This window comes from Trachypithecus francoisi, unplaced genomic scaffold (genome assembly GCF_009764315.1).
Source record: "Trachypithecus francoisi isolate TF-2019V2 unplaced genomic scaffold, Tfra_2.0 Contig01579, whole genome shotgun sequence".
NCBI classification, from domain to species: Eukaryota; Metazoa; Chordata; class Mammalia; order Primates; family Cercopithecidae; genus Trachypithecus; species Trachypithecus francoisi.
In genome coordinates, this window is record NW_022681442.1 from 27,929,716 (window position 1) to 27,956,986 (window position 27,271).

Consider the following 27,271-nt stretch of genomic DNA (forward strand, 5'->3'; position numbering starts at 1 on the left):
GAGAGGCAGTATCAATCCTTCTGCGTCACACAGTGGGAAAAGTTTGTTCTCACTGCAGTTCTCTTCCAAGCCTTCTGACTTGTTGCAGTTTGATGTTCGATGATCTTTAACCCCTGTCTAGTAAATCTTTGTAGCAAAGAGGGAGCAGGCCACAAACTCAGCCTCTTCATTTGTGGCACAGTTCAAATGTACTACATAGCTTTGTTTTCATTGTGTGTGCTTTTCTGTTGGAGCCAGTGGTCCTCGTTGTTTATTCATGGTGGCGATCTGAAGTTTCCTTAGCAGATTTCTTTCTTAAAGTTTAAAAAAAAAAAAAAAAGGCAAATTGCTTTAAAAATACAGTCCGTTTCCAGACTTATGATTGTGTGACTTACAATTTTTCAGCTTTATGATAGGTCAATGGGGGTATTAGTACATTTTGAACTTGGGATATTTTCAACTTAACGATGGCTTTATCAGAACGTAACCCCATTGTAAGTCAAGGCACATCTGTGTATGTTATATGAACCACAGTATATGTAATTCAAGGATATAGCAAAAGTTGTGTGTGGTGTGGAAATACCTGAGGTTTGAGGAAAGCTGATTCAAAGTCACTCTTGCCCTTGGGTGAGATCTCGTGCCAGAACGCTCTTTCAACCTGGGTGACCCTGCCTTGCCCTACCATGTGGGCTTAGAGGAGAGGCAACTTGGAGGCAAGGCTGCAAACCACCTCTCCACGAGGAGTGGGAAAAGCCACATCCTCGACTCTTCCAAGACTCAGGGCTCGGTGGACACCAGTGGAGTGGAGGAGAAGCAGATGAGGGACTGGGTTTCTTGGCTCATCTGTCAGATGGGAATTTGGGGCATAATAGAGCAGGCATTGCTGGTTTCCTTCTGGAAAGCAATGAACAGCTGAGCTGGAGTGGTTTTCAGGGCCGCCGAATGAATGCTGTACTGCGTATCAGACCTGAGTGCCAATCCTGGCACCTCCCCTTCTTAGCCACACTCCCTGGGTAAGTCCCGCATTCTGAGTTTCCTAAGGCAGCCTAAGATTTCACAGATCTGGGGACAGACTTCTGCCCCAAGACATACTGAACACACAGTCCTCAGAACTCCTTTCTCATCCTCACTGCCAGGAGGGGGACCTGCACAACTCAGGCTGCCTGGACCCTCCCGGCTTGCACCTAAGATTTTGGCGTCATGGCTGTTCATATTGATATTGCCCTTCCATTTGCTCCAAAAAGTTTGAACAGTAAATTTGAAGATCCTCATACTAAGCCATGTCCTTTTGTCTCTCCATTTAAGACTTTGCATCTTGTCAGATTTGAGCTGTCATTACCATCTGTTCAGACCTCTTTTTTGGCTCCTAATCCTGGCACAGCTTTTGCTAAATGAGATCGTGCTGCCAGTACTGTGTCTCTGTCCTCATCCTGGGTTGATTAAAACATCCAACAGGACAGGTTCCCATTGGAGCCACTCCGCCCTGTTGGACTGTGCCGGCCCTCGAGCTGTGGATCTGTCAGTGCCGCCCTGTAGCCCCCAGGGCCCTGGGGGATCATGAGAGACACAAGGGCCTGGAGGTCTCAGCTGTGACACATCCCAGGCCCACCAGTCCAGTAGCTCACTCACTGCCAGGCCCCCTTTCTTCCCGGTGTACCCCTCTGTCCGACATTGCCTGGGCGAGTGTGCAGAGCCCCTTCCCAGGCTCTCCCAGCATTCCTCAGGGAGTCCATGTTTTACTTAACCGTGACCAGCAATGACGCTGCCCTTCTCTACTCTGGAATTCACCACCTTCTTCTTTAAAAGCTGGGACCGTTGCCCATTTTGTGTCCTTGGGTGTTGCTCCCATCTCCATGTCTCCCACGATTGCTGATGATGAGTGGAGGGCTCTTTGTCAAGTGCTCTTGGGACCTTTCTGTGCAGCCAGCTGGTGAGAGTGTGTTGAGGCAGCCTGTCCGTGCTGTCCCTACCTCTGCCTGGGGTCCACTTACCCTCTCCAGGTCAGTGTGCCAGGCTGACCCTTCTGAGAGTGAACCTTCCTTCTGAGAGTGAATGCTGAGCTGCGGACAGGAGCCCAGGAGACCCCTCCTCCCTGTGCACACCCTCCTCAGGAAAGAGACTTAGCTCTTTCTTTTTAAAAAATTTTTTTAGATGGAGTCATGCTCTGTCACCCAGGCTACAATGCAGTATGGTGCAATCTTGGCTCACTGCAACCTCCGCCTCCCAGGTACAAGCAATTCTCCTGCTTCAGCCTCCCAATTGGCTGGGATTACAGGCCTGTGCCACTACACCTGGCTAATTTTTGTATTTTTAGTACAAATGGGGTTTCGCTGTGTTGGCCAGACTGGTCTCGAACTCCTGACCTCAGGTGATCTGCCCGCCTCGGCCTCCCAAAGTGCTGGGATTACAGGTGTGAGCCACTGTGCCTGGCCGACTTCACCCTTTCTTAATCTTTCTCTTGCTGGAACAGCATGGAAAACACCCTTTTTGTTCCCCTGAGCACGTCCTTAGGGCTCCACCTCTGGCAATGTAAGTGTCCTGAATGGATTCTTAGCGGGCCACCCCTTCCCGTCCCACTCTCCTTCCCTGACTGCCATCTTCCATCGTCTCACCCTTGACAGCAGATCTCTCTCACCATCCACATCATTTACAATCGTGACATTAGAGTTTACCTTCTTGCATCTTCCATCTTTCCTGAGCACCTTCTGTTTAGGAACCTGGGCGCCGGTTCACGCCTCTGTGCTCTGCTTAATAATGGGACTGAGAGAGGGCAGCAGCTTGAGGGGAGTGCCTCATTTTCTTTTTCTTTCTTTCTTTTTTTTTAAGACAGAGTCTCACTCTGTCACCAGGCTGGAGTGCAGTGGCACGATCTTGGCTCACTGCAACCTCCGCTTCCCGGGTTCAAGTGTTTCTCTTGCCTCAGCCTCCCAAGTAGCTGGGACTACAAGCACACGCCACCACGCCCGGTTAACTTTTGTATTTTTAGTAGAGACAGGATTTCACCATGTTGACCAGGATGGTCTCGTTCTCTTGAGCTCGTGATCCACCTGCCTCGGCCTCCCAAAGTGCTAGGACTATAGGCGTGAGCCACTGTGCCCGGCCTCGAATGCCTCATTTTCATCTGGAATAATTCCCTATGAAGCCGTTAGAGTGAGCTCATGCAGCCTGTCACTCTGAGGTTCAATTCAAGTCTCTTCTCCTCTAAGAATTCTTCCCTGTCTAGTCAGTCTCATCTCTGGATATTTCCAGTACCTTGGCAAGCATTGTATCACCCACTGCCATGTCCACTGCACGGGGCTGTCTGGGTCGCCCTGCTGCACCCAGCACAAGCAGTCTTGTGCCAAGTCTCCCCTGCGAGCAGCCGCCCTTCTCATCCTTCCACTGCTCTGCAGCTCCTGGGGAGGCCTCATGCCATCTTGTAATCTCCACCTCAACCTGTCTCCGACCCCCACCCGTGCCAGGCACAGATCAGACCCACACATTGTCAGTAGAGACCTTCTGAGGTCAAGGCTAAATGACAGTGACACCACGAGGGTCTCTCTCTCCCCCTGAGACTCCAGACACCTAAGACCTACCTACTTCCCTGCCCAGCCCCGGCCCCAGTCACCCAGGTGCATTGAGGTCTTGGTTCCTTAAAGGCTTTAGAATTCCACTTCATGTTGGCGCTTTGTGACTTGCACTCGTCTGAAGGCACTATTCTGATTCCAATCAGACACCATTCTGAAGGCTTTTCAAGGATTAGCTCCTCTAATCCTCATAACAACACTGAGATGTGGGTACTTTGGGTCGGTTTTACAGATGAGAAAATTGAGGCAATTGCCCACATTCATGCAGCTGGCAAGTAGCAGAGCTGGGCCTCAATCCCAGGCAGCCTGGCTCTGGAGCCCTCGCTGGAAACCGTTCTCTGCTACCTGTCATTTAACCATGTGTCCCTCTCTGCCTGTGATGCTTGTCAGTCAGGCCTTCTTCTGGGTGCCTCACCCATGACCTCAGTCTGCTCAGACCCACCAGAGCCCTGTGGGCTTGGCAGGGACCTAGCCTAGCACCGGCTTCTGGGCCTGTTCGGTGAGGTGGGCAGGCTGGAGCCGAGTGGGGAGGTGGCAGCAGCCCAGGCTTCCTTGACACGGACTCCACGGAGCCTTCCAAATGGTGACGTAGCAGCCTGTGCTAATGGTCTTGGAATCCAGGCCCCAGGCGCCCAGGGGAGGTTCTGGGTCCCTGGTGGCCTCAGAGCCCACCCAGGGGAGGGAAGGCTCTGGGCAGTGGAGCAGGGTGGGCATCAGGTAGGATCGGTTGAGTGGCTCATGAAGGCAGGGGCTGCGTGGGTGCACACAGGAGGGACTGGGGGAGTTTCTCGCTCGCTCCTGTTTGCTTTGGACCGTGGAGGCGCGTGTCTTGGCAAGAGCTACAGTGACGGGGCTTTCTGACCAGGGGAGGCCTGGCCGAGGGTGGGCGGCCTTTCGCTGGTCTTAAAGGCACAGCACCCACAGACAGCCTGCATTTCCAGCTTATCTGGTTCCACAAAGGCAGAAGCCTTAGATCTGCCTGGAGGTCATGAGAAAGGGGTCAGGCTGGGTCCAGGACAGAAGCACTCCCTTGGATCCAGCCTTGTGCCGGGTGTGGTATGGGTAGGTGGGCAGTGCTGGTGCTATGCGTCTGTCCAGGATGCCCTCAGCCCCTTCCTCCTCTCAGTGTCTTCCCACCCTCCGCCACTTGGCGCTTGCAAATACCCTATTCCATTCTTCAAACCCGCACCAAGCAAAGAACTTGGAATGCCTAGGAAGATCACCCTTCCAAAGGGTCAAGGTCTGAGCTCAGGTTTAAATCATGAATAGAGGCGCTTTGGGAAGCTGGTCAGGGTGCTGGCAGAGGGTTCTGGAAGCAGGCTGCTGCTGTTCCCCCACCCCGAGCCCGTATGAGGAGGAGTTTGAGGAAGGGCCTGTCTTCCTCTTTCCCTAGCTCCACCATGCACCCTTCCCCACCTGGACACCAAAACCCTTACATAGATCTGGGCATGAAATGAGCACAGCCCACATTCTGAGCTCTGAATTACCTGGTGTTAGGCCAGATGTGAAGGAGCGAGAGTAACTCATGGGGAAAGAAAACATGAAGCCTGGAAGTCACCTAAAGCCTCCTGGGTTTTTCCAAACTCCAAGCTCTGAATCTCATCCTGCCTCGAAATCCTCTGGGTTTGTGCCCAGAGCCTGAAGTCCAGCCTTCTCCAGCAGGCTTCAGGGCCAGGACACAGGTGGCAATCGAGCCCCACATGTGCCATGCCTGGGTGATGGGGGAGGAGAGCCTGAGTCCCGGATGGGTGTTGTTCACTGCAGTGTCCTCGTGCGTGGAACAGGACCTGGCCCATACCAGGTGCTCGGGAAATACTTGCTGGTGAAAATCTCTGGGTATTGCATACACTGTATGTTCCTGATGCCACTGGACATCCCCAGGTACTTAATATTACTCTGGTGTGCCAGTGAGGCTCAGAGAGGGCCAGTGACCTACCCCAGGTCACGCCAACAGTGAGTGGTAAAGCTAGGATCCTAACTGAGGTCTGTCTAGGAAGAAGGGGTTAAGAAGCATCCTTGGGGCCGGGCGCGGTGGCTCAAGCCTGTAATCCCAGCACTTTGGGAGGCCGAGACGGGCGGATCACGAGGTCAGGAGATCGAGACCACCCTGGCTAACACAGTGAAACCCCGTCTCTACTAAAAATACAAAAACTAGCCGGGCGAGGTGGCGGGCGCCTGTAGTCCCAGCTACTCGGGAGGCTGAGGCAGGAGAATGGCGTAAACCCGGGAGGCGGAGCTTGCAGTGAGCCGAGATCGCGCCACTGCACTCCAGTCCGGGCGACAGAGCGAGACTCCGCCTCAAAAAAAAAAAAAAAAAAAAAAGAAGCATGCTTGGGTGCAATCCTGGGCTGAACAGGGCTGGAAGGGTGGGGAGTCGGGAGGACGAGAGGATTTCAGAGGGAGAGGAAGGAGTGGGGGTCTCCCCTCCCCCTACCAGCTGTTTTGTCCTAGGCCAAGGCGTGACCTCAGAGGACTTTATTAACATCCTAATTGTGTGCAGCTGGCCTCACTCTGGCCCTAACGAGCTCATTATTCTCCCTCCTTAAGGAGGCCATTGTGGCCTAGTCACCCTGGGGACAGCAGTGGCCTGGGAGTGCCCGTCACTTCCTGCTGCCCTCAGCCAGGCTCCCCCATTCCTGGAGAGGCTAAGGCCCCGGTCCCTCTCCTGGCCTCTCGCTCTGTCTGGCTCACTCTTTCATTTCCCTCTGTCTCTGTGTGTGTGTCAATCTTTGCCTCAGTTTCCATCTCTACCCTTTTTCTTTTTTTTTCTTAACACGGAGTCTCGCTCTGTCGCCCAGGATGGAGTGCAGTGGCTCGACTTCGGCTCACTGCAAGCTCCGCCTCCCAGGTTCACACCATTCTCCTGCCTCAGCCTCCTGAGTAGATGGGACTACAGGCGCCTGCCACCAGGCCCGGCTAATTTTTTTGTATTTTTAGTAGAGACGGGGTTTCACTGTGTTAGCTAGAATGGTCTCGATTTCCTGACCTCGTGATCTGCCCGCCTCGGCCTCCCAAAGTGCTGGGATTACAGGTGTGAGCCACAACGCCTGGCTCCATCTCTGCTCTTTCCCTCCCTCCCCAGGTGTCAGCATCAGTCAATTTGAGACAGCTTTGAAACTGGCCAAACAGGTGGACTCTGCTGGGCCAGTTCACTGAAGATGCTCAGCCTGGAGAGAGGGAGGACCTGGTGCTTGGGCCCGAGCTTCTCCCTCCTGGGGCTAGGACATCCTCCCTTCCCTGCCCTGAGCTGGAGGTGCTGGCCAGAACCCCCCATGTTGCCTTCTCCTCTCCTTAGCCCGTGGGTCATTGCAAAGTGGCTTGTTACTTGAGGCCCACAGAGCAGGGCTGGCTGCAAATGCCAGGGTACATGTTCGTTCTTTCTGGGCCTCTGCCACCTGGAAAGGGCTGGGCCCTGGTCTTCTGGCATTGCAGAGACAGGGCCCGATGGGAGGAGAGGCCAAGTGAGGCAGCTTCAGGGTATTGTCCAGTTTGGGATTCTAAACAAATTCTCCAGTCTTGGGGTTTAGCCCTGAAGACCAGGGCAAGAGACTCTAGAATAAAGGTTTCCGCCACACACCATGTGTACCTGGGGTCCTCTCTCAGGGTTCCTCTAAAACAGGCTGCAGTTTCCCATTCAAGGGAATGAGCGTGGTAGCCCCTTCCCTGGCCCCTGTCTGGGAGGGGTCATCTCAGCATAAAGGCACTCCAGGCCAGAAGACCTGCCTAAGCAAGGCCCTGGCAGGCATCAGACGACCTGGTGGGCATCAGAGGGCCTGGCTGCCAGGCTGGGCTGGAGGGTGCACTAAGGGGGCACCCAGCCAGCCCAGGCCCTTTGGAAGGGTCCCCACTATCTCTTGCTGCCACCAAGCTCCCTGCCCCACCTCCCAAAAAGATCCTGCTTCCTTTGTACCTGGAAACCAGGGTTGACTTCTCAGGGAGGAAGCCAGGTGTGGCAGCCAGCCAGAGAACAGCTGCCCCCAAACCTGGGCACAGATAGGGCCACTTTCTCAGTCCACTTCCTTCCATCCTTCTGAAACCCCTGAAGACAGCCCTAAAACCCCAGCTTAGAGCAGATGCGTGGGCACACGCCTACACACAATCAAGTCAGTTTCCCGAGATAAGCGAGTGCCTCCTGATCTGCGTAGGCTGTCCTCTGCTTGTGCATGGCACAGACACCACCTGGCCACCTATGGGTGCTGACCCTCTAGTGATTAACGACTACCGCCATGTGGATAATAGCTCAACCTAAGCTACCTCCCTGCAGTATCTCCTTTATTCCCCTCAACAACCTCAGGAAATACGCTCCATTCATTATTGTCATTACAAAGAGGGTGACTGAGACTCAGAAAGGTTTAGTAACTTTCCTAAGGTCACACAGCTGGGAAGCAGCAAGCCAGGACCTGACTTCAAGTCTTTCTGACTCAGTATCCCTAATTATTACCTCTGTTCCCAGAGGACCGTCAGCTGTACACATTGACACCCAGGCACATGCAGGCTGGCATCTCTCCTGCTCAGAGACGTGTCCACTCTCAGGTGTCTGTGTAAAGTACCAATATTCAGGGCCATACATTCTCAAGGAGTCACCTTACCCTTGTGCGTGCAACAGACCTGTACCTTATCTGCTGACGGTGGCTAAGAACCTGGGTTCTGCAGCTGGACTCCCTTTTTGTGGGGCCTAGAGTCCTCATCTGCAAAGCGGGATGGATGATGACAAGAACATTTATTTCTCAAGATCCTTGAAGTGTGAATAAAGTAATATATGTAGAGCAAGTGCCTAACACAGACCGCCCTGCTCAGTGTTCAGCTGTAAATGTGTGTGATACACACATGTACAGACACGGCCTTGGTGCTATGTGCATATCATGTCCAAGCACACAAGGCCTTTCTCCTTGGCTCCAAAGGCCTCCTGATCCCAGGATCTGGGTCTCTTCTCCACTGGAGGTATCCTCTTCTCCTCTTCTTCATTCTTGGGCAAGCTTTCCATGTAAGTCCTGCTCCTTTCCTTCCCCAGGAGCCAGGGATCCAGGATGGCGGGTGGGTCTGCACTCACAGGCAGCTGGAAGCTCCCGGGGGCAGAGCAGGCCTGGCCCCCGCTCCTACCTCTGCCACACAGGCCTCAGCGCACAAGGAGAGCTGGGCCAAAACTTGCTGTGGAGCCGAATGTACGGCAGAGGGGCCCGTGGGGCAGGGCAGCATGGCAGTCTGCCTCTCAGACAGTGTGGGTGGCCCAGGGATGTGCCCAGGATTGTCTCTGAGTTCTTCCCACCTCAGCATTTCTGCTGCACCAGAAGCTTCTACAGTGGCTGGACCACATTAACTGCTGACCAGGAGCTCCTCACCCTAAGATATTTAATAGCAACTTAGGATCCTATTAGAACCCTGTTCTCCCACTGTGCCATCAAGACTTGAGCTGAGTCTTTTTTTTTTTTTTTTTTTTGGAGAGAGTCTTGCTCCATTGCCTAGACTGGAGTGCCATGGCACGATCTCGGCTCACTGCAATCTCCACCACCCGGGTTCAAGCGATTCTCATACCTCAGCCTCCCGAGTAGCTGGGATTACAGGCATCCACCACCACACCTGGCTAATTTTTTTGTATTTTTGGTAGAGACACGGTTTTACCATGTTGGCCAGGCTGGTCTTGAACTCCTGACCTCAAGTGATCTGCCTGCCTCAGCCTTCCAAAGTGCTATAGGGATTACAGGCGTGAGCCACCACGCCCAGCGTTTTTTTGTTTTTGTTTTTGTTTTTGAGACAGAGTCTCACTCTGTCACCCAGGCTGGAATGCAATGGCATGATCTTGGCTCACTGCAACCTCCGACTACCGGGCTCAAGTGATTCTCGTACCTCAGCCTCCCCAGTAGCTGGGATTACAGGCATGGGCCGCTACACCCGGCTAATTTCTGTATTTTTAGTAGAGACAGGGTTTTACTATGTTGGCCAGGCTGGTTTCAAATTCCTGGCCTCGAGCGATCCGTCTGCCTGCGTCTCCCAAAGTGCTGGGATTACAGGCTTGAGCCACCGCACCCGGCCGGGGCTGAGACTTTCATCCTCAACAGCCTGGGCTTGCCATGCCAGCTCCAGCATGTGCAGAGTGGGGCTGTGTGGCTTCAGGTCTCAGGTCCTTCCTGTGTCAGGCTCTGTTTTTTTTAATTAATTAATTATTTATTTATTTATTTATCTATCTATTGGCGGCGGGGGAGGTTTGTTTTTTTTGTTTGTTTTTGAGATGGAGTCTCACTCGTTGCCAGGCTGGAGTGCAGTGGTGTGATCTCAGCTCACTGTATCCTCCACCTCCCAGGTTCCAGCGATTCCCTTGCCGCAGCCTCCCAAGTTACTGGGACTATAGGCGCACACCACCACGCCCAGCTAATTTTTGTATTTTTAGTAGAGACAGGGTTTCACCATGTTGGCCAGGATGGTCTCAATCTCTTGATCTTGTGATCTGCCCACCTTGGCCTCCCAAAGTGTTGGGATTACAGGCGTGAGCCACCGCGCCCGGCCTAGGCTCTGTTGATGCTAGGGGAGATGACAGCTGCAGAGAAGAGCCTGCCACCAGCTTGGCTGTGGGCATTCCACTGAGCAAAGATAGGCTCAAATACCACCTAGGTGGGCACAGGTTAACATGAGCAGAGGCGCCCACCCCGGCTCTATGCAGACCTCCAGGAAGCCTGGCGTGAGTCACACTGTTGGACCTCTTGGAAAGACTCCCTGGGCTGACCCCACCCATGGCTGCTGACAGGCCTCTGCCAGGTGCCAGCAGCTCAGACGTCAATTGTGGCAACCAGGGCTCCTGACCAAAGTCACTGGTGTGCCACTGAGGAGCAAGCAAAACCTGAACCCCTGGATGTGGCCCAGCTCCCCTGAAGGGCTCAGGCATCAGCTAGTGAGCCCCTCCAACGCATGTAGAGGCACCGTTTTCTTTCCCACAGGATCTGAGAGTGCAGTGGCAGAGAGGAAGTGTGCTGGGGGAGGTGTGGACAAGGGTATGTGGTTGGTTTTTTTTTTAGGTAGGGTCTCGCTGTGTCACCTAGGCTGGAGTGCAGTGGTGTGATCACGGCTCACTGCAGCCTCAACCTCCTGTGCCCAAGCCAGCCTCTCACCTCAGGCTCTAAGTAGCAGGGACCACAGATATATACTACCACCTAAGGTGGTTAGTGCGAGAAGCGTCAGGATGAGACATGGGAACCAGAACTGTGCACTATCAACATTTTTTGGTAAGAGACAGGATCTCGCTATGCTGCCCAGGCAGGTCTTGAACTCCTGGGCTCAAACAGTCCTCCCACCTTGGCCTCCCAAAGTGCTGGGATTACAGGCACGAACCACCCCCACCTGACCACTACTGACATTAGAACCTGGACCTGGGAAGGCATGTGAGAGCCTCAGCTTTCAAGAGCCTCCTATAAGTGACTCTGAGTTGGGAATTGTGGTATCAGCTCTTTGGGATTCTTGGGGGTTACAGCCTGGTGAGCAGAAATTTGGGGGGTGACCACATGCCCAGAATGGCTTGGTGGGCTCTGTCCTTCCCTCCTGAGGTCTGTGGCAGGTGCCCGGCTGACTTTTGTTCCTCAGATTTAGTTCGCGATGGGGGATCTTCAGTCATGATGCTTAGTGATTGTTAGGGGTGGCATCAGCGAGGACTGTCTCTGTTCAAATGACTGAAACCCAGCTCCAGATGCAGTAGTCCCCCCAGCCATCTGCAGTTTTGCTCTCTGGTTTCAGCTACCTGAGGTTAACCATGGTCAGAAAATATTACAGTATTTTGAGAGATGGAAACCACATTCACATAACTTTTATTACAGCATATTGTCATAATTGTTCTATTTTATTAATTATTGTTAATCTCCTGCACCTAACTTGTAAATTTCTATTTATTATTAAATTTATACATTATTTATTTACTTGGAGGCAGTCTTGCCCTGTCACCGAGGCTGCAGTGCAGTGGCACGATCATAGCTCACTGCAGCCTTAAGCTCCTGGGCTTGAGCGATCCTCCCACCTCAGCCTCCCAAGTAGCTAGGACTACAGGTGTGTGCCACTATACCCAGCTAATTTTAAACTTTTTGGTAGAGATAGGGTCTCACTTTGTTGCCTAGGCTGGTCTTGAACTCCTGGCCTTAAATTTGTAAGTTAAACTTCTTCATAGGCATGTATGTATAGGAAAAAAATAGTATATATAAGGGCTTGGTACTATCTGCAGTTTCAGGCATCCACTGGGGGGTCTCGGAATGTATCCCATGTGGATAAGGGGGATTTATCTTTTTCCTTTTTTTTTAAGAGAAGGGGTGGGGGTCTTGCTATGTTGTCCAGGCTGAACTGGCCTCAAGTGACCCACCTTAGCCTCCCAAACAGCTGACATTATAGGCACAAGCCAGCACTTCCGGCTCTTGACTCTGCTGCTGCTTTATTGACTTAATTCTCAGGCCTTCTCACCCCATATGCTCCCTGCAATTCCTGAGTTTTGTGGGACTCAGGTTTCAGATCATCAAAGCACCCATGTTTGCTCCTAAAAAAGCCCCTGAGTAGCTTTGCTTGGAACCATCAACAGTGTCCAGAGAGATGACAGACTAATCAGGAGATGAGTGGGCAGATGTGCCCACATCTGTGGTAAGGAGGCAGGGTCACATGACAGCCCAGGGAGACGGGAAAGCCCTGCTCTGTGACCTCTAGCCAGCGTCTGTGGGAGAACAGCTGGGACTGGTGCTTCCTGGCAGAAGCCACTGGGGTTCCTGAGAGTGCTCCCCCAGAGGCTCAAGAAGGGGGAAAAACATCCCACGCAGAGCCCCTTGCGAAGTCCATGCCCTCTGGCTGCTTTGGGGCCTCCATCAGCCACAGCTTCTGAGCAATCAAACCATGCTGGCCTGAGCATCAGGGAGGACGGGGGTGCTGCTCCAGGCAGCCCTCTCAGTGCCCCATGCTGGGTTCAGAATGTGCAAGTGGCTGTGGGCAAGATGAGGGTGACCTCCAGCCACCTTCAGGCAAAAGGCAGGGGAATTGACATGCAAGCCTCTGTAGTATTTTCCCAACCTGAATTGGGCAGAGGGAACGAAGGCAGATATCCACTCCAGGCCCAGGGCCATAAGGCAGCTGAAAGGCTCCCTACATCCGTTGCTGCTTCTCCCCTCCTCTCCCCAGGTAGACAGGCCTAGGCCCTTTGCCTCTGCTGGACGTCTCTGTAAAGGGTAGACATGGAAAGCTTGTTGGGCATTCTCATGGAGACAGAGCCCTGGGACTCCTTGACTAGTGGAGGTTGGGCTTTTCCTGGGTCAAGGGAAGTAGACAGTGAAACCCCTTCCACCACGTCAACGAATGGGTCCTACTGGCTTTCCTCCCAATAGCCGAATGTGGAAGGAATGGTGCCTCTTGTTTATCCAAATGTCGGAACAGCCAAGGTGTGAGTAGAGGTCAGGTGGGGGCTCCCTAGGTGCCAGGGTCCACCTCCTCCAGCCTGACTTTGGCCCCAGTGTGGGCATCCATTGCCCACTACAGCTAGCTCTCAAGGGTACTGCATGCCCCAAGCATGGTCTGGACCCTTCCTGAGTTCCCATAATTACAGCCCACCTGGAAGCAGTCTCATCACCCACAAGTTGAGTGAGTACAGATGTCTGGTGCTCTGATAACCACCTCCAGCCCCAGAGGCTGGGGAAATGACAATAAGTTTTAGTGGTGTGTCCAGAAGTCTCTGACCTGTCAGTGGCTGCTGCCCTGTCCCCAACCAGTGGGTTCTAGCACCTGCCTGTAACCACGAGCTGCTCAGTGACTTCAGCTGTTCTCTCCAAAGAGGTACCTACCTTTTTCTGTGATCCAGAGACCTATCCAGCACGCCCATGATGCCCACCTGCCCTCTTCCAACCTCAGACCAATGTCCCAGTGCAGGAGGTCTCAGGGGCCTGGGGTAGAGAGTTTACCTGAGAACTGGTGTGGGCTTCTCACCCTGGAGATTGCCTGCCTATCTCGGTCCTGCGCAGACAGCAGAGTGTAGGGGTTAGAGGCCAGCCTGCTTAGGCTCCAATCAAGGCTCTACAGCCCCTCGATGCCACAGTGTCTCATTCACCTATGTACATGTTTATGAAATAAATGTGGCAGTAAGTGGCCCGGGCACAGACAGTCCGAGAAGTGGGCAATCTGGGAGACACAGGGTTTGGAGCAAGAGCAGGAGGTAGAGGAATCGGACCGGTAGCATTGCTTCACCTGCAGTGGGGGCATGTCCCCAGATCTTCCTGACTCTGACGGCGTGTGACTCATCGGCCCAGGTTGCCTCTTTTCAGGCGTGTATGGGTTGTGTCATAAGAGAAGGTTGTGGTCTCCAGGGTTGGCAGAGCCTAGGGGAGGGAGATGGGCACAGGGAGCAGAGGGCCTGACCCAGGGTTCTCCGGAAATGATCCTGTTACCTCTCTTCTCTCACCCCAAGCAGAGAGGGACAGAGGAGTCTGTGGGCTGTCCCAGGCAGAGGGGACAGAGGAGTCTGTGGGCTGTCCCAGGCAGAGGGGACAGAGGAGTCTGTGGGCTGTCCCAGGCAGAGGGAACAGAGGAGTCTGTGGGCTGTCCCAGGCAGCCCGCAGGGCCCTGGATCATGGTGTTTGAGGCAGTAGCTCAGAGATAACCCCTCTCCAGAGAGGAGGACACCGAGACCCTAAAAGGGCAGTGGCCCTCCTGAGGTGCCAGAGCCACAGAGGCCTGGACCTCAACAGTCCAGACTCCTGGTCCAGGGCATTTCATGGGCTTCGCAGAGCTGCAAGCAGAGGGTTGTGGAACTCCCCAGAAAGGGTAGGAGAGACAGAGGGCATTCAGGACTAGACTGCTGGCTGTTTGCAAGCCCAGACCTGTCATACGGGATGGTGAGGACCTAGTTGAAGACCTAGAAGATGAGCTGGGGTTCTAAGTCCTTGAGGTCTCCCCACGACTGTGCAGTGGTACCTGGCAGTTTTCCTCTCCTCTCCATTGTTTTCACAGCAGCTATCAGAGAGCCTCCCCCCACCAACATGCCTCCTAGATCCTTGGGTGGTCACTTGCTGCAGTGGATGGTGACAGGGCCTCAAGTGCTGCCCAGGGAGAAGCCTTGAGTTCTCCAGACAGGAAATGGAGAACTGGGCCATAAGCAGAAAGGAGAATCAGTACCAAATTACATTTGGGGGCAAAGAAGTATCAGGGAAGAAGGGATGAGGAGGAAGACAGGACCGTGTGAAGAGGACCTTCTCGGAAGGGACCAAAGGCAGTGGAGTCCAAGACCTGGGTGCTCAGAGGACTTTGTGTGAATGAGGTTTTATCACTTGGCCATGATCTTCAAGCATCGTGTGAGGATGCAGTGCCCACTTACTGCGACCGAAACGTCAACACACTTAAAGGGCAGCTGTGAGTGGCGCCAATGCAACGGTACCACTGACCCGTGATGGGGAAAAGGCAACCGTTGACTGTTAGACACTGTCTGTGAGGCACTTAGTCTGGATGCCTTTGAAAGCTGAGAAGGCAGCCAAGCTCCAGGCAAACCAGCATCCTAATGGGTTTGAAAGACCATAAATGGTCTCTCTGTATGGCCGGAGCTCCCTTGGCCTTTCCTACAAGATGAATTTTCACACACTGGACATATCACTATGTCTATTTCATTTTCCATCAGACATTTGTTAGTGTGGGTCGCAGTTTATTCGTCCCACTTCTCAGGGAGTGTGCTGGTCTTTCCTGCCTTAGAACAGATGCAGGCTCCTCAAGGCTGGAGCTGGGCCAGCCATTTGCTGGGTGCCCAGGCCATCTGGCTCCGTGCTCCACTTCTTGTGCCTCTCCTTCCCTCCTCGTCCTGGCCCCCGAGCCACGCCTGTTGCCCTGCAGTCTCTCACAGTCCTATTCTTTCTTGTCCTCCCTGCAGGCTGGTGGTTTGTGAGCACCTCTGAGGAGCAGGGCTGGGTCCCTGCCACCTACCTGGAGGCCCAGAATGGTACTCGGGATGACTCCGACATCAACACCTCCAAGACTGGAGAAGGTGAGGGCTTGCAGGTCCAAGGGGCAGGAAGCAACGCGGCCTCTGCAGGCAGCTCTCCCATTCTTCCCTAAAACCAACGGAACCCCTAAAGTGAGCTGAGCCTCCTCCCTTGGGATCCCATCTCAGTAAGGGCTGGCCCAGAATCTCACCTCCCACCCCAGTCCGACCCCTGCTGCTCTGTCTCAGGGGCTCAGGAACTGAGGGGTGGCTCAGACCCCTACACAGCCAGCCTCTCTGATTAGCTTTAACTCTGTGAGGTTTGTTTTCCCACCCACTCCCCTTTTTTTATTTTTATTTTTTATTTTTGTATTTTTTTCTAGAGACGGGCTTTCACCATATTGGCCAAACTCCTGGGCTCCAGCAGTCCACACGCCTTGGCCTCACAAAGTGCTGGAATTACAGGTGTGGGCCACTGCACCCAGCTCTTCCTTTTTTTTTTTTTTTTCTTTTTTTTTTTTTTAAATTCCAAACACTTAAAAACTACTCAGTGAGGTTTCTCAGGGTCTTTCTCTTTGCATTTCAAAGAGCCTGCCCCTGCCCCCTCAGCCAGCACTGGCCTGGACCTAACTGTGGCTTCCGTACTCCCCAGAGCAGGCTGCTTGATCCCAGTCCATTTGAGCCACCCCCAGTTCCTGGCTGCCTGCTCCTAGTGGTTTCCAAGCCTCCCATGGCCTGGCTGCAGGAATTCTTTCCCTAACGGTTGGTGGGGATGGCCCAGATGGATATGTCTGAAAGCCAGAGGGATGAAGGCCGCCACCCGGCGCTCGGGCCACCTCCAGGCCTGCTTCCTGCTGCCAGGCCAAAGTAAGCAGCCACCAAGTGCCAGCTCCTTATTCATCCTTCCCCTAAATGTCGGTTACTCGGTGGGCAGTTGGGGCCTCACCCTTCCTCCTATGTCGAGGCTTTATTTCAGCCCGTTGACCAGAGCCTCGGCCCCTGCCATGTGCTTCCACTGTGTGACAGGTTTCCAGGGACAAGGCCCCATTGGGAAGGGTCCGCATGTTCAGGCTGGGCTGCTCCCTGAGCCCTGGGGCCGAGCCTGCCCCCATCTCCCCTCTGGTTCCATTGCATCTCTACAGCAGGGGAGAGTCTTGGCCCCTGAGGTAGGTCTGGCCTCACATGCCTGCAGTCCCCAGCCTCGCCTCCTACCTAGTTCCACATTCTTTTTGGTGTTGTTGAGACAGAGCCTTGCTCTGTCTCCTAGGCTGAAGTGCAGTGGCACAATGTCAGCTCACTGCAACCTCTGCCTCCTGGGCTCAAGCAATTCTCATGCCTCAGCCTCCCGAGTAGCTGGGATTACAGGCACATATCACCACCACGCCTGGCTAAGTTTTGTTTTTAGTAGAGATGGGGTCTCACCATGTTGGTCAGGCTGGTCTTGAACTCCTGGCCCCAAGCAATTCACCCACCTCAGCCTCCCAAAGTGCTGGGATTACAGGCACACAGTGCCCAGCCCCTAGTTCTACATTCTACAAGGTATGCCAGGGTCTCTCAAAAACAGCAGGAGTTCACAAAGTACCAGATACTAGACCGGGTCCTGAAATGCCCTTGCCTCCACCCTGGGAGAACTCTGTGGCTATGGCCATCCCCATCTTTCCAGCAGTGGGAACTGAGGCTTCAAGATGTTTATCAGGTTTGGACCCTAGTCCACCTCCTTTGTCCCGTGGTCCTCACTGCTGTGCCACTCACCTCTCTGTGAAGCATTTTGCTTGTAAGCAGTACAGGCAGCTCTAGGGCAGTGCGTGTATGAATCAGAGCCCCAGTTGAAAAGGCTGCACCAGGAAGGTCAGAGCGGAGCTGTTGGGTCGATTATGGAGGACTTAGGCACTGAGTGGGGAGAAGGCCAAGGCAGGAAAGCGCCCGAGAGGCGTGGAGCACAGATGCCAGCCTGGTTGGAACAGACGGCAGGTGCTTTGCACGCAGAACAAGTAGTAGTGGGTTGTGCAGGATTTTGACCTTGATGGAGGAAGAATCAGGCTGCCAGTGCAGGTTCTGCGTTCAGAGGGGGTGTGTGTGTGTGCGTGTGCATGCCCAGGGTGATTCTCCTAAAATAGGTTCCTCTGCACGCCTCTGACAGGGCCTGTGTGTCAATACTCTTGGCAACTTCTGGATAGCTGTGGATTCCACCATCACATCTTGGGCATTTCCCACCCAGATCTACAGAAGGGCTCAGGGATGGGTCCCCTGGGCCTAAGGCCCCGGCTGCTGTGGTGTGTCCACTAGTCTCTCTGCACCTGCAGCCACATGGCCAAGAGATTGGCCGACCCTAGTTCCCTCTGCAGCCATCTCTACCCCAGCACTATGGCCATCCCATCATAGATGCTCTGAACCCTGTAGACAGAAATTGGAAGCCTGCATCCTATCAAAGCTTTCCTAATAGCTCATGCTTCATTACTTTGGGAAGAAAAGATGATTGGCTGTTCTGGTATGTCCTCATCATGAGACACTCTGGTGTGTGTTCATGCGGCTCTTGAACCCAGGTGTGCTGTGGGAGTTCAGTATGGTAGTAAGGGTGGGAGTTGAGACTTTCTTGACCACTGATAGAGGTGCGGGTCCAAGCCTGACATTTGCAGGGTGCTTCAGTGAACCAGGAGAGGTGTGTCACCTCTGTCACGCCCTCGAGTTCATTTGTGATAGAGCGAAGACCAGAACCTAAGTCTCTGCCTTTGCTCCTGTGTCCCACACCTACCAGTATGGACCTGCTTCTCCAGAGTGGGCGCATAGTGGGACATGCGGAACAGACCACGGTCTTCTGTGCTGCTGTACCAAGGGCGTGTACCCAGGTAGTGAGCAGATTCCCCAGCACCCAGACCCTGTCCCCTCCCCACAGCCCCCTCTTCCCAGGGCTTGGCAGCCCAAGGGGCAGCAGAGTTAGGGGAAGAGCAATAACTCAGGGTGTAAAGTCTGTGGTAAGAGTCTGGGCTTTGGAGCCAGACTGCCTGGATTCACATGCTACCTGACACAGAGTGTTCCTTAAAACCCTGTGCCTCTGTTTCCCCATTTGTAAGATGCTAACCACATAGGGCTTTTGTGAGGCCCAAGTGAGATGATCCCTGTACGTGGTTTAAACTGGGCCTGGCACACAGAGTAAATGCCGACATCAACACCTTACTGTGAATGCGGCCTCTGGTCTGGCCATGAGCTGAACCCGTCCATCTCTACAGAGAAGCCCTACACACCTCCTCCACCTCTCCCCGCCCCGCCAGGAGGCCTTGCACAGGACCTGATTCATGTTTCCCAGAGCCTTTCAGCCCCTTGTCTAGGCTCACACCAGGGCAGGTGGTGTCACTCTAAGATAGATGAGGACAGAGAGGCTTAGAGAGGAATGGCCGGCCTCCCAGTGACACAGGTTGCTGGCAGCGGGGCCTGGACTGGAATCCACACCTCCTAGCCTTTTGTCCAGCCCTCCTCCTTATAAGAGGCAGGTCAGACAGGTCCCTCTCCTTCCAGGAAAGCGAGTGCTTTCCCAGGGCCTCGGTGGTCTGGGACGGTTTTATTTTCACTCCAGCCACTGGCCCCCCTCCCATCTCCAGACCCAGGCAGCCTGGCACTTTCTTTGTGTGGTGCCAGGAAGTGAGGCCAGCTGGCACCCTGTAGCCCTGTTCCAGTGTCCGTTTCATCTGGGAGTCCCACAGGAAGACAGAGGCATCTGGAGCTGGGGTCTCAGCAGAGGGTGCAGGGGGCTCAGAGCCAAGCAGCAGCCACCAGAGGAGCAGTGCAGGCTGCCCAGTGCGCGGGGTCCGGAGCAGTGAGAAGCTGGGGAGGGGGGCCCCTGTCATCAGATGTCCCAACGCGTGGCCTGAGAGGAGGAGCAGAGCCAGGGCCTCTGGCACCCACCCTTGTGTCATTCCATTCAACAGCTGCTTCCTGGGACCCAGCTATGTGCCTGGCCCTGTGCTAGGCCCTGGGAATGCAGAGACACAGGGCAAAGTTCCCAGAATGGCGAGAGCTTTCAGCCCCGCAAGGAAGGGATCCAAGTCTCTCTTGGGCACACTGATTCTTCCAAGTGTGGTGCCTGTCCAAGGTAGCACGTTCACAGTCAGTACTCAGTGAGTGAGTGGACATAAGCTCAGATGTTGCAGGACCCCAAACCCTCCTGGGAATCAGCACCGCCCAGCAGTGAGGGACACTGATCTCACCATCCCTGGAGGCTGCAGCTGAGGGGCTGCCTTGCACTGGGCTGGAGCTAGGGACCCTCTTTGTCTCTAAGGTGGTGGGATTCTAAAGGCTTTAACCCACTCCTAGGCTCAGGGGAGCACACTGGGGAGTTTGGCTGAATTTTTCCCTGTGTGCCAACCATGACCTGTCATATCTGCCCCATCCAACAGGGGCATGCCTTTGGTTCAGTCCAGGTGGTGGTGACCTGGAAGTGTGGGCCTCCCCTCCCTGTGCCCCTTCCTCCCGCCCCCATCCCATCTCATCCTCATCTCCATTCTCTCCGCCGGTTGCTGTTGGCCGCATGCTCCATCGCCATCTCCCACACCAGTGTCCAAGAGACGCAAGGCCCATCTGCGGCGCCTGGATCGCCGGTGGACCCTGGGCGGGATGGTCAACAGGCAGCACAGCCGAGGTGACTGCGGGAGCTGGCTTCTCCTCCCTCGCAGCGACCGCCTGTCTCTCGCTAACACTGCTCTTTCTTTCCGGGCTCTGCTCTCTGCCCTGTGGCCTCCTCATTCACCCAGATTCACGGGCCGGCTTTTTTCTCACCTACTGCAGCTGGTGTGGGGTGGGCCTGCTTGGGAACTGGGGTGGCACTGGGGGTGTCTCTGGCTTTTGTCAACATCCTGGGTATGAGGGTCATGGAACACAGTTGTGGGTTCCTTGAAAAGGCACAGGGGCTTGAGGAGGGGGACAGGGGGTCTCGAGTCTTTAAGAAAGGCCACATTGGCCCTGGAAGCTGCAGATTAAAGGAGCTAAGCATGTCTAGCCCTCTGGGCCATCCCACTCCCCTATTCTTCATGGCCCCTGTCCTCTGAGAAAAGGCTCCCTCAGCCAAAGTTCTTCTATCAGTTGCTTGGAAACAAAGCAGAAAGAAGGACCGGCTCACATTCACGCTCCTCCTGCTAGCTCCACAGAAACTAGAAAGGGAGCAAAGCCAGACCCAGCCTAGTACCAGGGTGCAGCCCAACAGGCTCTGCTGAGGGTCAGGTCCAGCCAGGAGCAGTAAGTGCTGGGGCTTCAGGAGGGGCCTGATCCAGGGGAGTCCATAGAGCCCCCCAGACCTGGCACATGGGCTGATCAGATGTTTGTGGGTTTAGAGCTTTCTCACCCAGGATCTTTCTAGCATCCAGGAACTTGGAAGGTAAGGGAGTGGAACAAACCCCCAGGGCTGGGCCGCTGATCAAACCCCTAAACATCTGCAGACCCCCTGGGCCAGGGCTTGGCCAGCCCCACATGGAGCGGGTTTTGTGTGTGCTTCTCAGAATGACGGCACAGAGAGGGGTATGTCATAAACATTGGCCTTTCTGGAAGCGGGGACACCCAGTGTCCCCCACCCTCACAACTTGGTTCTAAATGACCATAAGAGCACGTTTTGGTGTCTGCCCCAGGCCCAAGGCAGCAGGAAGCCTGGACACAGGTGGTTACAGCCTGTGGCTGGCTCAGCGTCAGGCACAGAGCACTGGCCATGAGGAGTCCAGCTTGTCCTGAGGGCAGGGCTTCAGGCAGGCCAGACCCAGCGAGCTGACACAGGGCTGGGGCCAAGTTGTAGAAACAGCAAGAACAGGCTGGACATAGAGTGAAGGCCACCCTAAAGCTAGGACGTAGCTCAAGCCTTGGCGGCAAAAGAGAGTGGGACGTAGGTCTGGAAATGTGCAGCAGGGATGAAGGCTTGGCTCCAAACACCCTTGCACACTAAGCCCCAAACATGACCATCTCCACAACCCCACAGACATGCACAGCCCTCATGGCCACAGATATGACTGTGCGCCCTGTCACATCCAGCCTCCCCGATACCCACATACCCACAGTCCCAGGCACACAGCCACTCACAGTACACGTACACAATTCCAGTTATGCAGCTGCGCATACACTGTGCCATGTGTCTTCTGTTTATACAATCACAAATGCATCATACACAGTCACAAAATCATCACACACACATATACACAACATACACACATACGCCACGCGTACCTCCACAGCAACACTCACAAGGACACATACAGCTTCATACACACGATGCCTTGCACCACATATAGCCCAATCACAGACATACAGTGATATGTAGAGACACAAATATGCAATGAAATGCCTAATTCTTGGTCACCCATACCTAAGCAAATATAAGCCCCCAGCTCTTGCTCTCTTTCTTTCTCTCTCTTCAATAAGAAACCTAAACAACATAATTTCCCAGCCTTAGCCTGATGGGCTAAGTTAAACCAGGCAGCCAAGAAAAACTTGCAGAGAGTTGGCTTGGAGACGCTTGCTGCAAACAGCAGAGCTGGTGGGGGAAGCAGGCTGCAGGTTGTGGAGGAGCTAGACAAGAGAAAAGCGGAGCTTCCCCACAGCCTCCGCTCCCTATTCCCTCAGCCAGCCAGGCCCTTGGAACCAAAAGGCCTCTCTCAGTGGGGTTGGGTAAGTCGTGGGGGCAGGAGGGGAGTGGGGAGACTGCTGACAGAGGGGAAAGTGTTGGGGAAGAGGAGGCTTCTGTGGTTTGGAAACTGCAGGGCATCCAGCCCCTGCCTCCAAAACCAAAGCAGGCCTGTCCCCCTCACCCACCCGGCTGACCGCCTGGCTAGCCCTCCCCAGGGCAGGCTGCCACCGTCTCCTGGTGGCGTGGTCAGAGTGCCCACGGCCCCAGTGCTTCCCAGAAGCCCTGAGGATCCCACTGGAGCTCACAGCCTCCCTTTCTTCAACCCCATTTCCAACGGGAAATCTCTTCCCAAGCCCTTGACCACCCTGAATCACGCAGCTGCCCGCTGAGGGCCTTCTCTTGTCAGGTGGCCCCAGATGGGGTTTGTGACTCAAGCAAGTCTCTCTCCCTTGGGACACCTGTGAGTTGGAAGGCCTGAGACCCACAAGGCCCATGTCCACGTGGAAAGTCCATGCCTCTGCCATCTGAGCCAACTGGGTGGAAAGGAGCTGGGAAGACCTGGTCTGCCTGCCTAGCCCTGCCAGGGAAGAGGGCTCTGGGTTTTCATCCCTGCAACCTGTGCAGTGACCGGAGCAGGACGAGCCTCCCATCCAGGAGCTCTCACCAGCAGCACATGAACTCCTGGACATCTGTGGTTGCTGCAGCCCCAGGGCCCCCAAGAACCTTTTGCAGGAGCAGCTCAACTTTACCAGCCAGCACTGATATCCCTGGTTCTGCTCCCACCCACAAGAGGTCAGGAGAAAGCCTTCCACGCACCCCAGGAGGCTATGAAGGCTGGGGCTGGGCCCTGGTGGCCCAGGAGGCTGAGCCCGTGTGATGGTCTAGACCCTGTTCTCTGCCATGAGGCAGGGCAGGGCTCCTCTGATCTTCCCATGAGAAGGGCTGTCATTTTTCCCTGCAAATGCAACCTTGCCTAGGAAAACCTTAATGATGGCTTCCTGCTCGAACCACAGACTTTTAAAAATAGCCCAGCTGAACAAAGGCAAAATGTGGAGCCCAGGCCTTGCCTCATCCTAACCTCAGAATCCTGGATTCCTGAAGCCTGGCGCTGCCCCTCTGGCCGCCACTGGGCCGGGATTTGCCATGCCTCACTGGAAAATGGAGCAGAACCAGGAGCAGGCAGGAGAGCGGAGAGAGTTGGACTGTGGAGCCCTGAACTTCTCAAAGGGCCGAGTCAGAATCTGGCTGGGCAGGGTTCTCAGGCCGCCTTGGCAGCAGTTCGAAGCATGGCTGGGTTGGAATCTGAAAGCCTCCAGGAGTAAGGCCCTCCCTGAGTCGATGCTGACCAAGTTCTGCAGCAGAGAAGGGCGTGCTGAAAAATCCTGCAGGCTCCCATGGGTCATCACCCTCCTTCTGCTTTTGGGCAGCCATTTGAATTTGGCTAGTGGCCCATCTGTTCTGTCCTCACAGCCCAGCAGGGCAGCCACAACCACCCCCAAAGGGAGCTGCTATCTCGGCTCAGCACAGGGCTGTAGACAGGACCTCGATAATCCAGGGGAGAGTGGACAGATGGCCCTCCCACAACTGGGGTTTGGGGTGGCAGCTGCCTCCCACCCCCACGGCCACCAGTCTTAGGCAGGCTGCCTGTCAGCGTCCAGCCAGGGAGCCCAGGGGGTGGCTGTCACAGCTGGACGCCAGGAGGGCGGGCGTCCCAGAGGCCAGAGGCCGGCAGCCTGCTGTTCTGAGCTCACAGCGCTTCCCATCAGCACCCTTGCTCGGCCTTGCCTGGTCATGATGCAGTCAACAGTCTCTCGCTGTCTGCCAGGCACTGTCTCAGCCCCTGGGGAGCACCCACACTAGAGAGGACAGCATTGGCCCAGGGTGACCCTCCAGAAGGGCATGGTCAGACTGCCGCTTCCTCCTCCTGTCTGAGCTCCTGTTCCCCCAGAGGAGGCGGCGGGGAGTGTTCCACCCCGAGCAGTCCTCTACGGAGTGTCTCAGCCAGGAGGCAGGGACTCTTTAGCCAGCCAGCTAGGAGCATAGCCAGGGAGTACTCACCTGTGGGGTCTACCTATCAGGGGCTTCCTGGGACAGGGAGAGCTGGACCCCAGCAGGCATGGAAGAAACACCCTCCTGGAAGCCTGATCAAGGACCCAAACGGGAGGCACCCAGGCCTCCTGCCAGGAGAGAGGCTGAGAAAAACCAGGGGAGGCACCGTGGTACCCCATTCTCCCCACACCTGTCCTCCCAAGCCTTTCTGAGAGTCTACAAGGACTTCTTTCCCAGTGCCTAGGGAAGACCTTGGGCAAGACCCTGAAGTGACATCCTTGAAAATAGAGCAGGCTGCCCTCCAGAGGGGCTGGGCCTCGGCTGTGTGGTTGGCACAGCATGTTCTCCTGCAGAAGCCGCTTGAGCGCACTGGCCCAATAACGGCCCCAGGGTGCTACCTGATTGTGCTGTGCTTGGTGTTTCCAAGCTCATTTGGCTGTGAACCCTTGTCTTAACAAAACACATATAAGTGCTCCCATAAGACTTGGGTTCCATGGACTCCTCTTGGGAGATTACATGACCAGGTGTTAATGGATGAACTGGGTGCTCAGGGAAGGCTTCACCAAGGTGTCCCTAGAGCCTCTGAAGGTCAGACAGAGGAAGGATGCGAGAGGTTGAGCTGGGGGCAGGGATACGAGAGTTCGTCTGGGACACAGATAGAAACAGGGCACATTTCGAGGAGAGGTAGTATGCCATGGGGCCTCAAGGCATGCAAGTTCACCTCATGAGGAGCCGGCTTCTCCTAGTCCTGCCCTCAGCCCAGCAAGCTTCTGCAGCCCTGTGGACTTCAAGGTCCCGGCAGCCTGGCTGCCATTATCAGGCTGGGAGAGCTGACTCCCCACTCCCAGGGCCTTGCCTGACAACCTGAGTCCTGGCTGGCTTTGGCACACACTGGGAGCAGCAGTGACCCCTGCTCCCATGGTCTCCCTGCTGCCACCTCTGGGGCCTGGTCCTTCCCTCCCCTGGAGGAGCCAGAGCCCACCCAGTGCACCTTCTTGGCAAGCAGCTGAACAAAGGCCAGGCCAGGGCAGGAGGAGCGGACAGGAAACAGGACCTGCACCCTGACCTCAAATAATCTTGCTTTCTTGCTCCCACCCCCAGAAGAGAAGTATGTCACCGTGCAGCCTTACACTAGCCAAAGCAAGGACGAGATTGGGTTTGAGAAGGGCGTCACAGTGGAGGTGATCCGGAAGAATCTGGAAGGCTGGTGGTATATCAGGTAGGGGACCCTTACATGTATGAACGAGATGCCTCTCGCCCACCTGGGCCCTGGGCAGAGTGCAAAGTGGCCGCAGTCATCTGTGGCAGGTAGATACTGACAGCTTTGTGCCCACATCACAGGGCTGGGCTGCTACACCTCTGCACAGCTGAACAGCTCAACCAGAGAGTGCTCATCTTGCAAATTTTCTCCTGGGACGCGTAAAGCAGAGCTTGAGTCACAGCCAGCGGGGCACAGAGGCCCCGGCTCAGCTTGCAGGCTGTGGTGCAATCCCTTCCCACGTATCTGCCAAGAGAGTTCAGCACATCTGAATTTGGTTTTGTGTGTCCGGCCTTGGCTGCCTGGCTTGCTCCACAGCTAGGGCTGCCTGGAGCATTGGCGTCCGCAGGCCTTGCTGAAGTCCCAGCAGGCAACCTCTGCTGCCCAGGCTCAGCACTCGGGGAGGTGGGCTGGGAGCGGGGGCGGGGGCGGGCGCAGATGCAGGCCTCTTGCAGCCATGTCCCTGGTGGATGGGGACTGGCTGTTCAATCTGCAGGGCTGGTTGCAAGGGCTGGAGCAGAAGTCAGGCCTCGGCTCAGGCCATCAGAGGCCTCTTCCTTCTCTTGCCCCTTCCTCTTCCAGGCCTCATCACAGTTCTCGGCCTAGAATCCTATTGAATGGTGTGGGTAGGGAAGTGGGGTCTTTCCTGACCTTCTGGAAGCAAACAATCCCGTGGGTTTCACTCACCATTACCTAGCCAAGACCTGCCCTTCCAGGACCCCTGCTCTCAGGAAATGCTCCAGACTTGATCTCAGGAAGTGCTTTTGGTGTCCTTGTAACTGGCTCCGCTGTGATGACTTTGCCCACCTTCTCTCTTCTCTGCCAGTTACCCAGCTGACAGGGATAGTCCTATATCCATGGGCTCTGGGGCCCCTAGACCCACTGTGGGCGGGACATGCATTCTAGGTGGTCTCCCACAGAGGGGACGGGATTGTGCAGTGGCACCAATGTGCCCCAGGCGATGCGAGTACTCATGGGACAGTTGCTCAGAACATGGCACAACATGATGGCATTAAAGGCTAGTCCATGCTGAGGTCACTGGCCATACGGAGATTGCACCTTAGTCTGACCTGATGGAACACGGCTCCATGGCATGCACTGCACCCCCCACCCCTACCCTGCCCCTACCCCACCCCACCCTGGAGCCCTAGTGCATATCAGTCAGGAGGGCTGATATGTCCCTTTCTGTCTCATTGGGCAGGATGGGACTGTGCATCTGGACGTGTGTTGTCCAAAGCCACTGCCCCTAGACTTTTATGTTCTCAGCAATGGAAACTAGAGTCAACCAATAATCCACCAGCCATGAGTCTGACATGGGAAAGGCAGGAAACATTCTGGCAGGTTGGTGGCCTAGCTCACTTGCCTGGAGCTTATCTACAAGGCTGCTTTATTATTATTTTTTAGTTTTCTAAAATGACCAACAAAGTCACTCTGAGCTGCTTCTAGTCTGCTCCTGTCCCCATGGCCTAGTCTTACAGCCAGCAGGAGCTCAGACTGAGAAAACCCGGCTGAAAAGATTCCACCTTAAAAAGGCTGCCAGACACCCCCTTAAATATGCCATTTCCCAACATTCCAGGCTCTACGTTGATCCTCATTTCCTGTCTTTCTTCTCCCCCCACCCCTACACACACACACACACACACACACACTTGCACTCTCTCCATCGTGTCCTTTCCAGCTTGCTTCCCGCTGGAGTCATTTCATTCGCCAGAGCTGGAAAGCAGATGTGAGCAGAGCTGGACCCAGACACACACAGCCACTCCTGATTCCCTCGCGTTTCTCCTCCTGGAATCTAATTTTATCCATATAGCACTGAAGGAACACAAATAGGAGCACTCGGGGCCCTAAGCAGGCCTGACCTTCACCTCCATGAGCCCCCTCTCCCCATAGCTCTACAGTGTCGATGTAGAAAA

General features: G+C 54.8%; 1 protein-coding gene across 5 annotated transcripts in view; it reads left to right on the plus strand.

The window, feature by feature from the left end:
- SH3PXD2A (SH3 and PX domains 2A) overlaps window positions 1-27,271 on the plus strand; it is a 261,353-nt gene that overhangs the window by 214,930 nt on the left and 19,152 nt on the right. For all 5 annotated transcript variants that reach the window (XM_033183812.1, XM_033183820.1, XM_033183827.1 and 2 more), the window contains 3 exons: window positions 15,403-15,516; window positions 20,003-20,086; window positions 25,202-25,319. In XM_033183812.1, the coding sequence (XP_033039703.1) occupies window positions 15,403-15,516; window positions 20,003-20,086; window positions 25,202-25,319 (316 nt within the window). The remainder of the gene's footprint in view (window positions 1-15,402; window positions 15,517-20,002; window positions 20,087-25,201; window positions 25,320-27,271) is intronic.